Source organism: Heterodontus francisci, chromosome 2, assembly GCF_036365525.1.
Source record: "Heterodontus francisci isolate sHetFra1 chromosome 2, sHetFra1.hap1, whole genome shotgun sequence".
NCBI classification, from domain to species: domain Eukaryota; kingdom Metazoa; phylum Chordata; class Chondrichthyes; order Heterodontiformes; family Heterodontidae; genus Heterodontus; species Heterodontus francisci.
In genome coordinates this window covers 128,125,635-128,142,352 of record NC_090372.1, presented here as the reverse complement: position 1 = coordinate 128,142,352, position 16,718 = coordinate 128,125,635, and the positions used below count along the sequence as shown (strand labels likewise).

Genomic DNA, 16,718 nt, shown 5'->3' with positions numbered 1-16,718 from the left:
ATACTTAACTGTCCATTTTACATTTGGTCATCTACTCAAGGTTTCCCCTGCTTCCTGGTGGAAACCACATCTCTTGTAAAGCATATTTGATTAAGGCAATCTAAGTTGCTTGGTGACCCTGAGGCTAAAGATCAAGGATGTCTGATGTTCAAACCTTGGTCTTTGCTGAGTTGGCTGATTTTGGGGAGTTAGTCCCAGTATCACCAAGCTATGGAAGGGAGAGGTCAGCTACTGCTGCTCCACCCAATTTCTGTGGTTGATGTGCTTCTTTTGACATGAGACGAAAAGAGAATCTGACTCTGCTGATGGCAAATTGGAAAGCAATAATTTGATCCAGGCTTATGCATGAGAAATAAGCATATAGGTGAGGTACAGGGTGGCAGGTGCGGAGTCAGCCAACAAAAATCATAACTCACCACTGCCAGGGGAGGAGGAATGAAGGGAGAAAATTGGAGGAGAAAAACTAGTTTCACACTGGGGCATTAGTAATTCTTGTGTACTGCAGCTATGTATGTTTGAATATTCCATATATTATAGTACTGATATAAATAACTGGAAATAAAAACTACCTTCAACATTCTAGCATCTATGTTTTTTCCAATATATATGATTGTGAAAGTTACATTTATGTACTTGTACTATGATTTTTATTCCTGATGTCTAGCCTTTTCTGTACTCTCGCAGTTATATGGTCCCCATCTTTTGGGTTTGGGCATTGCCTCCATTTAATGAAACAGAACATGCTGGTTGTCAGTCAGCAAAAAAGACCCCAAACTCAATAAAGTTATCTCTTAAAGATCATAGTTTGCTTTTTAAATCAAAATGACCTTTAAGGTGATTTGGAGTCTCCAACCTCACCTTTACATTTAGACAGGCTATAAATTGTTTGAGCTTTATTATTGCAATGTATTTCATCATTTGAATCCCTTGGTTACATTCTGCCTTGTAATTACTCCCACGTATCTATTATATTCTAATGCACTGGTTGATATAATCTACAATAATGATATAAATTTCTAGGAATGCACAGCAGGTCAGTCAGTAAAGTCAGACCTGGTGTTTTCAGCATTTTCTGTTTGTATTTCATATTTCTACCATTTGTTTTACATCTAAATTAATATGCTCTCGGGTTGAACCTGTAAACATTTGGTGTCACTTACATAATTTTCTCTTTAGTTTTTGTTTTAAAGTCTAACTCACTTAGATATATCTATGCCGCAACTCTCTTATGCAAGAGATTGCAAGTATTTCCTTAGAGCCATAGTTGTGTTAAAGTTTGTACAAAAATGAATCACCTCTTTTAACTGGTACTATATTGTTTTGCAGATATCTCTTTGTGTTGCAACTTAGACAAGATATTCTTTGTGGCAAGTAAGTTGATGTTAGGCAACTATGTCTTTCATACAGAACTTTTTGCACAAGATGTGGGTCTTCCAAAAATACGTAACAACCTGTTTGTCTGATTCCTGTACATTTTGGATCTAGCTAGCCATTTTGTAATGATTGTTGCAAGAAAAAGTATATCAAAAGATCTGAGTGCATTTAATTCTACTAAACTAAATAAGTGAATATTTTGGCATGTCTGCTGACATTTTTCAGTGTGGAAATGTGTTGATTGGAGAAAATCTTCAATATAGTTTGTCCTTGGAACAAGTGAGCAATCTGTGGTGTAATTCACCTACATGATGAATTCCAAATTGTACTATAACTCATTGTATAATTAACATTTTTGCAGATTGAAATGTCCTTATGATACTGGTGTAGAACTAGCTGCTTATTGCCTTCAAGGTAAGTGGAGAATCTCTTAAGAATTTTTCAGTGAAGCTCTTTGAGATGTTAATTCTTCAAAGTTCATCATCAGTTTTGATTTTTGCTTTAATCCTCTTTTTGTCTTGTTCATTCACCATACATTCTTTAGCAGTCTTACTAAAATTGCTTTGGAACAATGTAACTACTGCCTCGTTCACAATATTAAAAGCATAACAAATATTTTGAAAATCCATTTTCCAGTGGCTTTTTACTGCTTGGACTGGGGTTCGGTTGCCTTCTTGACCAAATTAGTTTGCAGGTTTTCAAGTTGGAAACAGGAGGACCACATGAAAATCTGGGCAACCCTCAATTGCTTGAGGATGAGCCAGAGAAGAAGTGGCTACTTGCTCCACAATTGGAACATGAAGACCAATTCAAATTGTGACTGTGGCCATCCAAGTCAGACCATTGTCCACGTATTGAACTCTTGCCTTGAGAGATCCATTCCTGGTGGCATCACAACCATTCACACTACATCAGCTGAAGCCGTTGAATGGATTTTTGACCTCAACATTGAACTATAACTGCTTACGCACCCATACATTTTTTTTTATTCGTTCATGGGATGTGGGCACCACTGGCCAGTCCAGCATTTATCGCCCATCCCGAATTGCCCTTGAAAAGATGGTGGTGAGCCGCCGCCTTGACCTGCTGCAATCCTTGTGGTGGAGGTACACCCACAGTGCTTTTAGGAAGGGCGTTCCAGGATTTTGACCCAGCAACAGTGAAGGAACGGCAATATAGTTCCATGTCAGGATGGTGTGTAGCTTGGAGGGAAACTTGCAGATGGTGGTGTTCCCATGCATCTGCTGCCCTTGTACACCTGGGTGGGAGAGGTCACGGGTTTGGAAGGGGCCTTGGTAAGTTGTTGCAGTGCATCTTGTAGATGGTACACACTGCTGCCACTGTGTCGGTGGTGGAGGGAGTGAATGTTTAAGATGGTGGATGGGGGTGCCATCAAGCAAGCCACTCCGTTCCTCAATGATGTTGAGCTTCTTGAGTGTTGTTGGAGCTACACTTATTCAGGCAAGTGGAGAATATTCCATCACACTGCTGGCTTGTGCATTGTATGGTGGACAGGCTTTGGGGAGTCAGGAGGTGAGTTACTCCCTGCAGAATTCCCAGCCTCTGACAAGTACTGTAGCTACAGTACTTAGGTAGCTGGTCCACTTAAGTTTCTAATCAATGGTAACCCCAGGATGTTGATAGTGGGGGATCCAGCGATGATAATGCCATTGAATGTCAAGGGGAGATGGTTGGATTCTCTCTTGTTGGAGATGGTCATTGCCTGGCACTTGTGTGGCGCGAATGTAACTTGCATCCACCAGAAAAGACCTGCAGAAAACTGTGTGTGTTAGGGTGGTGAAGATGCAGCATAAACAATCACTAACCCAGATCACCCATCTGCCCACCAGAATACCACTGGCAAACCATACAGGTGTTAATAGGACAATCGAGACTTTTTTTAAATATATAGTCAATTCATCAGTGCATTGTTAATTATTATTAAAATACCTGGCCAGAGCTGAATATCAAACATAATACTTTGTTTTCCACTGCCGGGTGGAAATGTTTTTTTTCCTGCTGATACTGTTAGAAGCTCTAAGATTACTTAATTTGTTCCTGTCAAGCATGTATGTTTAAATATCAGTGTTTGACGTGGGCATTGTGCCAACCACTTTTCTCATCTGTCAGCTGTGTGGACATAAGTAATCAGAGTGGGCAGGTGTTTTCAGTTTAAATCCCTTCACATACCTCATGATTAGATTTAGAATATAATTCTGTTGAGGACAAGTCTTTAGCCATGTTTGCCTAATGAGACACTCTTATTTAAAAATAAACATAAAAATTGGCCACCAGCTGGCTTAATTCACTTTCCACAGGAAACTCTACTGTATAAGTTGAGGGTTTGTGTTGTTACAGCTCTGCCAGCTGTTAAAGCAATTCAGTCTCTATACGAGGTGGGAAGAGACATTGAAAATGTAACGTTTGGTGCTGCCTGAGGAGAAAGCTGAAGAAAATAATGGCTGTAACTCCATTTCCAGTTAGCACAGGAAGCTAAGCCCTTTTTGTTAATATTTCCTGCAACTTGCCAGCCCAAACCTGGGTATTGTCCAAGTTCTGTTGTAGACTGGCATGGACTACTTCATTATCAGAGGAGTTATGAATGGCACTGAACACGTTGGAATCATCAGTAAATAGCTCAATTCCGGACCTTAAGATAGAGGGGAAGTTCATTGTTGAAGCAGCTGAAGATGGTTGGGCTGAGGGTGCAAGCACAAACATCTTCTGTGTGACAGGTGTGCCTTCAGTCACTGGAGGGTTTTCCACTTGACTCCCTCAGTTTTGGTGGGAGCTTGTTGATGGCACATTCAGTCAAATGCTGCCTTGGTGTCAAGGGCAGTTATTTCAGCTCTACAGGTCATAAACTGTCTGGACTCATAGTCTTTGTTATGTGTCGTACATGCAGCTATTTCATAATGTCCTGTGAAGTGAATCAAATTAGCTTGGCACTGGCATCTATGATGGTCGGAACCTCAGGAGGAAGCAGAGTAACATTGTCCATTGGCATTTTTGGCTGAAAATGCTTGCAAAAACTCAGCCTCGTCTCTTGGATCAACATACTGGACTCCAAAGAGTTGAAGAGGGAGATTGCTGTAAAGCTTAATTCATCTGGTTTCTGCTTGATTTGTCTAGTATTACCTTGGATGGCTCGGTGTCATATTCTGTTTGATAATACTCCGGTGAAGAAGCCTACAATGTTTTACTACATCAAAAGTGCTCTATAAATACAACTTGTTGTTGAATAAGGGATGCATCAGGCGGTGAGGTTAAAGATTGTGGCAATGTACATTGTTACTGCTGATGGCACACAGAAATAATGGATGCCCAGTTTTGGCACATTGATACAAAAATGACCTGGATTGTCGAGGTGTTGTCTCCTCTGCGCAGAAAGACACCCCACATAAAGTCTGAGACTAAACTTAAGAAGATACTTTTATTATTGGTCTGGACCAAACTCCCACAAAAAACAATTAACAAAAATAAAAAACATGGCTTGTAGCTTGCTTTAATCACATGGATGGTTTGAGAACAATGGAATACCTCTGGAACGGAAGTGAAAAATGTTTCTCTTCTATTTCTCAGTGGAGCTAAGCTTGCTGGTTTGAAATAGTAATGTTACTTCAGTAACTGGTGCTTTTTAGCTATAACTGTTAAAGTTCTAGATATCTGGTTACAGAAATAAGCTACCCATGTAAATAATATTGATCTACACAGTCCAAAGCCACTTCGCAGTGAACATTGTAACATAGTACTGTAGCGTCCAAGAGTTGTTTTTCTGTCAATTTAAATTGTAAGGCTGTGGTGTACTCCATAGATATCTCATTAAAATTGCTCAGTGAGTTGCATCATTCCATTTCAAAATGTATTTATTATCCACTGCGCCGCACCAATCAGTGATGGGACCCCAATTTCCATATTTAAATTAATTTACCTACCTAAATTAATGATGGTCCCGTCGCCTCTTTATTCACCACGCCTATCTACATTCCAGCGGCCGGCAATGCCGCGTCTTCGAATCCCTGTTCGGGGAAACGAGGTGTGACACTTGTGGGGAGGGGGGGACGAGGTGATTTTCTCTGTGCGGGAGGGGGGAGCGGGGTTAAAACGCTTTGGATTGATTGGGGGGGGGGATTGATGGGAAGGGGTAAAGAACAAAGGTTCCAAACTTTGGGAGGGGGAAAGGTCGATTTTTCACGGTGAGTATTCAGGTAGGGGAAAAGGGCAGGAATTATGTGTAATGCCATTGGCGGTGATGGGAGCGGATATGGAAAGATTATTTTATTCAATTTTAAAAACTTAAGTGACACTGTACCTTTAAAATTTAAATGCTCATTGAGGGCTGTAAGCCCTTTAAAAATGGCACCTAAGCATTGGCACCGGACGCCGTTGCCGGGGACGGCTTACCCGCCCCCTCCACATTATTGGCGGTGGGGGTGGGGGGGGGGGGGGTGCGGCTTTCCCGGACATGCTAATGAGCCGCCACATTTGGAATCAGGGTTAAGGAAAATCCCAAAGCCTTTTATTCATATATAAGGAGAAAGAGGGTAACTAGAGAAAGGATTGGCCCACTAAAGGACAAAGGAGGAATGTTATGCTTGGACTCAGAGAAAATGGGTGAGATTCTAAACGAGTACTTTGCATCGGTATTCACCGAGGAGAGGGACATGACGGATGTTGAGGTTAGGAACAGATGTTTGATTACTCTAGGTCAAGTCGGCATAAGGAGGGAGGAAGTGTTGGGTATTCTAAAGGGCATTAAGGTGGACAAGTCCCCAGGTCCGGATGGGATCTATCCCAGGTTACTGAGGGAAGCGAGAGAGGAAATAGCTGGGGCCTTAACAGATATCTTTGCAGCATCCTTAAACACGGGTGAGGTCCCGGAGGACTGGAGAATTGCTAATGTTGTCCCCTTGTTTAAGAAGGGTAGCAGGGATAATCCAGGTAATTATAGACCGGTGAGCCTGACGTCAGTGGTAGGGAAGCTGCTGGAGAAGATACTGAGGGATAGGATCTATTCCCATTTGGAAGAAAATGGGCTCATCAGTGATAGGCAACATGGTTTTGTGCAGGGAAGGTCATGTCTTACCAACTTAATAGAATTCTTTGAGGAAGTGACAAAGTTGATTGATGAGGGAAGGGCTGTCGATGTCATATACATGGACTTCAGTAAGGCGTTTGATAAGGTTCCCCATGGCAGGCTGATGGAGAAAGTGAAGGCGCTTGGGGTCCAAGGTGTACTAGCTAGATGGATAAAGAACTGGCTGGGCAACAGGAGACAGAGAGTAGCAGTAGAAGGGAGTTTCTCAAAATGGAGACGTGTGACCAGTGGTGTTCCACAGGGATCCGTGCTGGGACCACTGTTGTTTGTGATATACATTAATGATTTGGAGGAAAGTATAGGTGGACTGATTAGCAAATTTGCAGACGACACTAAGATTGGTGGAGTAGCAGATAGTGAAGGGGACTGTCAGAGAATACAGCAGAATATAGATAGATTGGAGAGTTGGGCAGAGAAATGGCAGATGGAGTTCAATCAGGGAAAATGCGAGGTGATGCATTTTGGAAGATCCAATTCAAGAGTGAACTATACAGTAAATGGAAAAGTCCTGGGGAAAATTGATGTCCAGAGAGATTTGGGTGTTCAGGTCCACTGTTCCCTGAAGGTGGCAACGCAGGTAAATAGAGTGGTCAAGAAGGCATACGGCATGCTTTCCTTCATCGGACGGGGCATTGAGTACAAGAGTTGGCAGGTCATGTTACAGTTGTATAGGACTTTAGTTCGGCCACATTTGGAATACTGCGTACAGTTCTGGTCGCCACATTATCAAAAGGATGTGGATGCTTTGGAGAGGGTGCAGAGGAGGTTCACCAGGATGTTGCCTGGTATGGAGGGCGCTAGCTATGAAGAGAGGTTGAGCAGATTAGGATTATTTTCATTAGAAAGACGGAGGTTGAGGGGGGACCTGATTGAGGTGTACAAAATCATGAGAGGTATAGACAGGGTGGATAGCAAGAGGCTTTTTCCCAGAGTGGGGGTTTCAATTACTAGAGGACACGAGTTCAAAGTGAAAGGGGAAAAGTTTAGGGGGGATATGCGTGGAAAGTTCTTTACGCAGAGGGTGGTGGGCACCTGGAACGCATTGCCAGCGGAGGTGGTAGATGCGGGCACGATGGAGTCTTTTAAGATGTATCTAGACAGATACATGAATGGGCAGGAAGAAAAGAGATACAGAACCTTAGAAAATAGGCGACATGTTTAGAGAGAGGATCTGGATCGGCGCAGGCTTGGAGGGCCGAAGGGCCTGTTCCTGTGCTGTAATTATCTTTGTTCTTTGTTCTTTGTTCTTTGAATCGCGGCGATATGGGCCCCATGCGTGCAGGCCGCAAATGGCTTCCGAAATGCGGCCCAGTGTCTCTTGTCCTTCAAAAAATAACTGCTCCAAGGAAGGCCAAACCCTTGTGGTTTCCTTGAAATTGTCTGCTTTCCTGTCCTTGTACAAGTTCAACTTTCTTTTAAAGCACCCATAAAGTGCATTTTTCATTATAAACATGCTTTCAAAACATTGCAGGAATTCCAACTATTTGCAGGTGTCTTCCACTGAAAAAAGAATCCTTTTTCTCAGTTTTTAAAACACACAGAATTCTAACTACTGAGTACAAAACAAAACGTTTGTAACAAAGGAGAAAAGACCACAACCCAGCTTGCTTTCCAGCATCTCTAAAGACCTTGCGAAGTCTACTGTGTCAATTCATCTCGTCTCCTGTCTTTGAAGAAAGCCTGCTAAATTACTTCTCAGCACAGCCTGAAAATAACTGTTCTAAAAGATCCTAGTGACCTGTCTACATGTACTCGGAGTCTAGACTGTATGCCAGTTTTGGAACAACATATCTCTGCTGTTTTCTTCAAAAATAAGCAAGTAATCAGCCCAAGTTTTTTTATGTCTGTAACAGAGCTCTGGATTTTTTTATACGATCCCTTTTTATTCCGGTTAGCCAGTGTATGTATGTGTGTGTGAGTATGAGGGACTAAGGTAAAAAGGGAACTTGAAAATGTTAAATCTGTCTGTTTATGCTTTACTTCATTACTAGTTAAGACTTGTTCTATCATAAACTGATAATTTTGTTGTTTGTTAAAGAAACCTGGTTAGTGTGTTCTATTCTGGGAAAATAGAGTAGATGATTGACAGTATCAGTAAGTGGGAAAATTTTAAAATGTATATTGTGACCTGTGGAGAAGTGGGACTAGATAAAACAGTGCACTCCTCCCACTTCAGTTGTAACATATTAATTGGGGGCTCTTTTTCCGGGATAAACCCAACACCGACAAAGTACAATTGTAAGTGGAGTAATAATAATTGAAAAAGGAAAAATAGAAAGAACCAGGTTTCTTGTGTAATAAAATAAAGTTTACATCACCAGAATGTCTTTAACAGTTGCTGCAACTTTTTTGGGGAAAGAGGATGTATCCTTGAGTGATTTGAAGAACCTAACTAAGGTTAAATTAAGGATTTGGCAGAACTGTTGGTGTTAGTTAAAACCAGAAGCTAAGAAAGCAAACTTAATTGAAGTAATAGCACACCATTTGAAATTGGAAGAAGAAGAAAGCAAACCACAGTGCAGGTGAATAAGCTAAAATTCAGTTCCAGATGAAACAGCTTGAACTTGACAAAGAAAACAAAGCAGAAAAACTTGAGCTTCAACTTGAAAAAGAATCGACAATGATACGATTTGAACTTGAGGAAAAGGAAAGGGCAAGAGAAAGGGAATACTGGATTAGAAAGCTGGAACTAAGTCAAAAGAGTGGGAATTCTGATGAGGAAAGACCTGTCTCCAGCTCAGGACCCAGTAGAGAGCTGTTTAAATTTGTACAAGCCCTCCCAAAATTTTAGGAAAGGGACGTAGAGGCATTTTTCATTTCTTTTGAAAAGATAGCCAAACAGATGAAGTGGCAGAAGGAAAGCTGGATGCTGCTTATGCAAAGCAGGTTGATGGGCAGCGCTCATGAAGTTTATGCCATGCTTTCTGAGGAGGCTTCTGCAGATTATAAGATGGCAAAAAATGGCTTTTCTCGCTGCGTATGGGTTAGTCCCTGAAGCTTACCGACAGAAATTTCAGAACCTCTGGAGATTGTCTGGGCAGACATATATAGAATTTGGGAGGGTAAAGCAAATTAATTTTGATCGTTGGATACAGACACTAAGGATGGAAGCCATGTATGAGAACCTTAGGCACACTTCCCCTAGATGAATTTAAAAATTCACTCCCTCCGTTAGTAAGAACCCATGTAGAGAACCAGAAAGTTTCAACGGCCAAACAGGCAGTAGAAATTGCTGATGATTATGAGCTTCTGTATAAGCCCAAGCCCTTTGTCCGTCACCCCCACAAACCTGAGAAGGATAAAAGGTGGGAGGGTGAAAGGAAGGCAAGTAGCCGGGAACAAGAAGGGACAGCTGGGAATGCCCTGGGTTCTCCTCCTCAAGCCAGAAAGGAAGGTGCTGAGGGTGGAAGTGAGGTCTGCAAGCCTAAGTGTTACCATTGTCACATTTTGGGGCATCTTCGTGCAGAATGTTGGAAGTTGCAGGAAAAACCCATGGGACTTATTGAGGTACATAAGGCTAATGCAGTGAAAGGGGCCCTGACCGAGAGTACAGCAGATCAGGCTAGCTCTGACTGCAGTTGTAAGGCCAAGTACAGGAGTTGTGAATAAGATACCTGAGAGTTATAGGGAATTCTTATCGAAAGGAAAAGTAACTCCTTATCCTTCAAATGAGGCAGGCAAACCTATATTTATACTTAGAGATACAGGAGCCACACAATCTCTCTTGCTGGGGAAAGGCATAACATTTTCACCAGAGAGCGCACTGACTGCTAAAATTTTATTGAATGGTATTGCTGGGGAGTATATACCCATACCTTTGTATCGGGTGCACCTAGAGTGTGACCTAATGTCTGGAATGGTAACTGTAGGAGTTGTCCATAGTTTGCGTGTTGAGGGAATTGACCTACTCCTGGGGAATGATTTGGCCGGAGCGAAAGTAGTAGCTTCTCCAGTAGACACGAAAAATCCAAATTAAGTTGAAGAGACAGAACAGTTACAGGAAAAGGTTCCAGGATTTTTTACTTCATGTGTAGTAACCCAAGCAATGACTAAACAAGTTCCATTGTTAGAGGTAAAATTGGCACCACCGTCAGATAGTCAAATATCTGAAACTTTCTTTGCGGATTTGGATAATCCGTAGGAACTATTTAATAAGTCTTCTCTGATCATGGCTCAGCAAGCTGACCCAGAGTTAAATAAAGTGGCACGATTGGCTGTAACAGAAGCTGAAACAAAAGGAGTTCCAGAAGGCTATTATATTAAAAATGGGATTCTGATGAGAAAATGGAGATACCTCACAGACCTGCGGACGAAGAATGGACAGTAGTTCATCAGAAAGTAGTACCGCCAAAATATCGGCGGGAACCATTAAGGATAGCGCATAAAATTCCGATAGCGGGACATGTGGGGATTCGGAAGACCAAATCACGTGTAGGTCAACATTTTTTCCTGGCCAGGTCTTTCCAAGGACGTGGTGCAGTTTTGTAAAATATGCCATAAGTGTGGAAAACTACAACCTGCCATAAAACTGACACCTCTAATTCCCATACCTGATTTTGGGGGACCGTTCAGTAGGGTGTTGGTAGACTGTGTAGGACCCTTACCGAAAACAAAAGCAGGACACCAATTATTAGTCACTATCGCGGATCTGGCTACTATTAGGGTAGTGGTAGAGATGTTAACCCAGTTCTTCACTAGATATGGATTACCGATTGAGGTTCAGTCGGATCAAGGTTCCAATTTTATGTCTAAAATTTTTCAGGAAGTTAGGGGTAGCTTGGGTATAACACAGCGAAAGTCTTTCCCATGCCACCTGTAGACACATGGAGCTTTAGAAAGGTACCATCAGACCCTCCAAAACAATGATCAGGGAATACTGTCATGAATATATCCATGATTGGGATAAACGGCTAGAATTTCTTTTGTTTGCCACTAGGGATTCACCTAATGAATCTACAGGTTTTAGTCCTTTTGAATTAGTTGATGGACATGAGATAAGAGGTCCTCTAAAACTAATTAAAGAAAAGTTTTTGGAACAGAGGGATGAATCTTCCTTGTTAGATTATGTATCCGTGTTCCGGGAATGGCTCACGAGAGCCTGCAGAGTGGCTCAGGAACACCTTAAAGCTTCTCAAACTACTGTGAGTAAATGGGCAAACAAACATGCTAAGACCTGAACATTTCGACCAGGGGATGAAGTGTTGATATTACTGCCTTTACAAGGTGAACCATTGAAAGCACTGTTCAGTGGGCCATGTAAAGTGGTAAAGAGAATTAGTAAAGTAAATTATTTGATTGACACCCCAAATTGCCAGAAAATGAATTGGCTGTGTCATATCAATATGTTAAAACAATATTATCACCGGAAGGAGGATAAGCAAGCATAGACAGTTATGTCGGGTAGTAGGGACAGTAAAGGATGAAAGGGATAGTGAGGATGAGACAGAAGGAGGCCTAGACAATTCTCAAATTGAACCTACTATTCAGTTCGCTAATACTGAATTGCTAGGGAGATTGGAGACTATGCTTTCCTATTTAGATGTAAACCAATAAGAAGACCTAGCAAGGCTACTTACAGCATTTGAAAGAGTATGTAGGGATTAGCCAGGATTTACAACTTTAGCCATACATGATGTGGATGTAGGGGAATCCGTTCCTATAAAACAACATCCTTATTGCTTAGGTCCAGAGGAACAGGCCCAGGTAAAAGCAGAAATCCAATACCTGCTGGAGAACCACCTAATAGAACCCAATCAACTAGACTTTGTGTAGACTACAGAAAGTTAATGCAGTAACAAAGGCAGACTCCTACCCAATACCTCGCTTGGAAGACTCTATTGACAGACATGTTTCTTACAAAAATAGATTTATTAAAGGGACACTGGAAAGTTCCTTTAACACCCCAAGCTAAAGAAATATCGGTCTTTGTCACACCAGGTGGTCTTTTCCAATGCCAAGTGATGCCATTCAGGCTAAAAAAATGCCCCAGCAACGTTTCGGAGACTAATGAACCAAGTAGTAGCCAATGTTCCTAACTGTGTAATTTACCTTGATGTTGTACTGGTATACAGTAACTCTTGGAAGGACCACTTGGAACAACTAGAAACTCTGTTTAGGAAATTACAATCAGCTGATTTAATAATAAATCTTGCCAAAAGTGAATTTGTGAAAGCGAGAGTGACCTACCTCAGGCATATAGTAGGGCAAGGACAAGTGTTGCCAAGAACGGTGAAAGTTAGAGACTAAGCGAGAAATTATGAGGTTTTTGGGGATGTGTGGTGTCTACCGAAGGTTTGTACCAAATTTCAGCACCGTGGCTGCTCCATTGACTGATTTACTACAGAAAAAGAAAACTAAGGTGGTGTGGTCAGGGGCGTGCCAAGCATCCTTTTGAGAGGCTGAAAGCCATTTTGATTAATGAACCAGTGTTGGCTGCTCCAAATTTCATTAAGTCCTTCAAGGTAGCAATTGATGCTGATGAACTGGGGGTCGGTGCAGTCCTGTTATAAGACAATGAATCAGGGATAGAAAGGCCAGTGGGATACTTTTCCAAAAAGCTAAATCGACACCAAAAAATATATTCAGCGGAAAAGGAAACCCTAGGTTTATTATTGGCTCTTAAACATTTTGAGGTCTATGTCCGCCACGACTACAGAGACACTGGTATATACTGATCATGACCCCCTAGTCTTTGTGGAAAAATTCAAAAATCGGAATGCCAGACTATTCCGATGGAGTTTGCTATTACAACCTTATTACTTAAAAAGTATCCACGTTGCGGGCAAAAATAATGTTACTGCAGATGCTTTATCAAGAATCTAACTTTGTTCGAGTTCTCTGAATGAAAGAGTGTACAGAGCAGAATTGTATTAATTGCAAGAAAAAAGTGAATAAGTATGAGTGTGAAAAAGTGTTTTAAAATTTTTTGTCTTCTATTTTTCCCACACTTTATAATGAAACGCATTTAAAAAATGGCATTTCATTCCTCCAAGGGTGGAGGTGCTATGGAAGTGATTCTGTTTTTTTGTTAAATTTTTTTTTTGAGGAATTCACAGTCAAGCTGAATAAATGTTGGAACTGTTTTTTTCAAGAGGGCACTGAAAGAACTAATTTGGCACAATATTTACTGGTTGTTACATGACTCAAGTTAAAAATAGAACAGAATCCCTGGTAATGGGGAAATGTGGGCAGAGACGTCAGTAGCGCCCCTTGATTGGACAGCGTACCTGAGAAGGCAGAAAACTTGCAAGCTTTTGGTTGTCGCAGTCAGTGTGTATTTTACCTTCGGGAGTGAGCAGCTGATAAAGTTAGCCTGAAGAAGGAAAGAGGAACGACGACAACCCAGCTTGCTTTCCAGCATCTCCAAAGATCCTGAGAAGTCCACTCTGTCAATTCACCTTTTCAGCTGTCTTTGAAGAAAGCCTACTAAATTACTTCTCAACGCCGCCTGAAAAGAACTGTTCTAAAAGATACTAGTGACTTGTCTACATGTAGTCAGAGGCTAGATTGTAGGCTAGTTTTGGAACAACATATCTCATCTACTGTTTTCTTCAAAAATGAGCAAGTAATCAGCCTAAGTGTATTTATTTTGTCTGTAACAGAGCTCTGAATTTAAAAAATCCCTTTTATTTTTCTGGTTAACCGGTGCATGTATGTGTGTGTGTGAGTATGAGGGACTAAGGAAAAAGGGATCTTGAAAATGTTAACTCTGTGTGTTTATACTTTACTTCATTACTAGTTAAGACTTGTTTTATCATAAACTGATAATTTTGTTGTTCGTTAAAGAAACCTGATCAGTGTGTTCTATTCTGGGGAAAATAGAGTATATGATTGTATTAGCAAGTGGGAAAAATTTAAAATATTGTGTTTTGACCTGTGGAGAAGTGGGAATAGATAAACAGTGCACTCCTCCCACCTGAGTCGTAGCACCACCAACATTGTTGCCAAGTTCCTACCCCAGTAAGCGTCTTCTGCACAATGCACCAGCTCCAGAATGTCAGCCAGCCCCTATGTTGAGGCTGCTTGATTAATATGCCAACCATGTTGCTGGCCTTAGCTGACTACTTGGCCATTCCCATACCCGATCAATCATGTAGCCAATGAGACTTCTCTCGCTCCACTTTTTGTGCCACTCCCTGCTGAAGCTGCGAGCACTATAGAATTTCCGTTTTAAAAAATTATTTCTTGGATTGTGGGCTTCGTTGGCAAGGCCAGCATTTGTTACCCATCCCTAATTACCCTTGCAACTGAGTGGCTTGCGAGACAATTTCAGAGGGCAGTTAAGAGTCAAGCACATTGCTGTGGGTCTGGACACACATGTAGGCCAGACCAGGTAGGGACGGCAGATTTCCTTCCCTAAAGGACATTAGCAAACCAGATGAGTTTTTACGACAATTGATGATAATTTCATGGCACTATTACTTAGACTAGCTTTCAATTCCAGATTTTTTATTAATTGAACTTATTAATTGAATTTAAATTCCACCAGCTGCCGAGGTAGGATTTGAACCTGTGCCCCAGGTCTGGGCCTCTGGATTACTAGTTCCGTGACATTACCACTATGCCACCGTCTCCCCCACAGAACGTCAAAGGGCCACCCAACAGCACAACTAAGCATGCACACACTCTCCACTACCACCACCTTCTTGCCCTCATCTTCCCCTTCCCCCCCCCCATCCCCTTGACTCCCAATCCCCTCCCTGATTCCCAGCTCACCTGTTTCTTCCCCTGCCCCTTCCCTCCCCCCCCCCCCCCCCCCCAACGATTTGTTAAAATCTTGAACTGATCATGCATTTCCTGTCTTGGAACCTTACTGTTATGATTTTGTGTAATGCTTTCAAGTCTTCATTTGATTTCAACATGGAGAGTCGACATTTGTAATAATTTTCCTACGTAAGCAGCATTTTCTGTTTTTGTTTCAGATTTCCAGCATCTTCAGTATTTTCCTTTTGTATTGGTGTTTAACTCACTACCTCTTGTCTTCCAGGAATGGCCATCCTGAAGATGTTCTGCTCCTCCCTCTGACCAGATTTCTGTTTGTCTCTTCTACCTTGTTCACCTTCATTGCTTTCCCTTTGGCTTTGTTCCATGAATCCTTTGGTCATTTAATTTCTCCTGCCCTCCACAGACCTTCCCTTTTGTTCTACTTCCCCCTCCCCCTTTCACTTGCTCAAAACCTGTTGAATTTCTAACTTTTCCCAGTTCTGATGAAAGGTCACAGACCTGAAACATTAACTCTGTTTTTCTCTCTACAGATGCTGCCTGACCTGCTGAGTATTTCCAACATTTTCAGTTTTTATTTGATTTCCAGCATCCACAGTATTTTGCTTTTGTATTTGTCATCAGTAAAGCCTGTTCTATATTATGATGCTTTTAGATTCATCAACATTAGAACTTTATTTAATAACTTTCTGTTATAAAAATTGTATAGCTTTAATTCATGTTTCCAGTGACTTTTTAAATAATAACTAAAATGTTTATTTTTCTTTAGCGGAGCTTGGGGACTGCGAGCCTCTTGAACATTCTCCAGAGCTGGTGTCAGAATTCAGGTTTAATCCCAATCAAACTGAGGATATGGAGATAGATATTTTTACACGGTGGAAGGACTGCAGGTAAATACCTGAAATAACTAAATTGAGCTTTTAGGAGACTTATGTCCACATCTTGAAATGCCTATTTTTCTATAGCTTCTTAGTTTGCTGACAGCAAAACGTAACACTTTTAATAGCTGTACTTCTGGGAGTACAACAACTGCATTGTTTTTAATACCAAGTCCTTGTTTTTTGCAATGTCCCTTTTGTGGCACCTTAACAGAAGTCTCTTGAAAATTCATATATGCAGCATCCACCATATTCCCTATAACTATATATTTGTTTCAATGCGAGAAGTATAACAGGTAAGGCAGATGAACTTAGAGCTTGGATTAGTACTTGGAACTATGATGTTGTTGCTATTACAGAGACTTGGTTGAGGGAAGGACAGGATTGGCAGCTAAATGTTCTGGGAATTAGATGCTTCAGGCGGGATAGAGGGGGATGTAAAAGGGATGGGGGAGTTGCATTACTGGTTAAGGAGAATATCACAGCTGTACTGCAGGAGGACACCTCGGAGGGATCATGCAGTGAGGCAATATGGGTAGAGCTCAGGAATAGGAAGGGTGCAGTCACAATGTTGGGGGTTTACTACAGGCCTCGCAACAGCCAGCAGGAGATAGAGGAGCAGATATGTAGACAGATTTTGGAAAGAT

The 16,718-nt window shown here is 41.5% G+C and overlaps 1 protein-coding gene across 1 annotated transcript in view; it reads left to right on the top strand.

Moving 5' to 3' along the window:
• epb41l4b (erythrocyte membrane protein band 4.1 like 4B) overlaps window positions 1–16,718 on the top strand; it is a 230,053-nt gene that overhangs the window by 190,843 nt on the left and 22,492 nt on the right. The window contains exons 5-7 of the mRNA XM_068010596.1: window positions 1,327–1,371; window positions 1,736–1,788; window positions 15,963–16,083. Coding sequence (XP_067866697.1) covers window positions 1,327–1,371; window positions 1,736–1,788; window positions 15,963–16,083 — 219 coding nt within the window. The remainder of the gene's footprint in view (window positions 1–1,326; window positions 1,372–1,735; window positions 1,789–15,962; window positions 16,084–16,718) is intronic.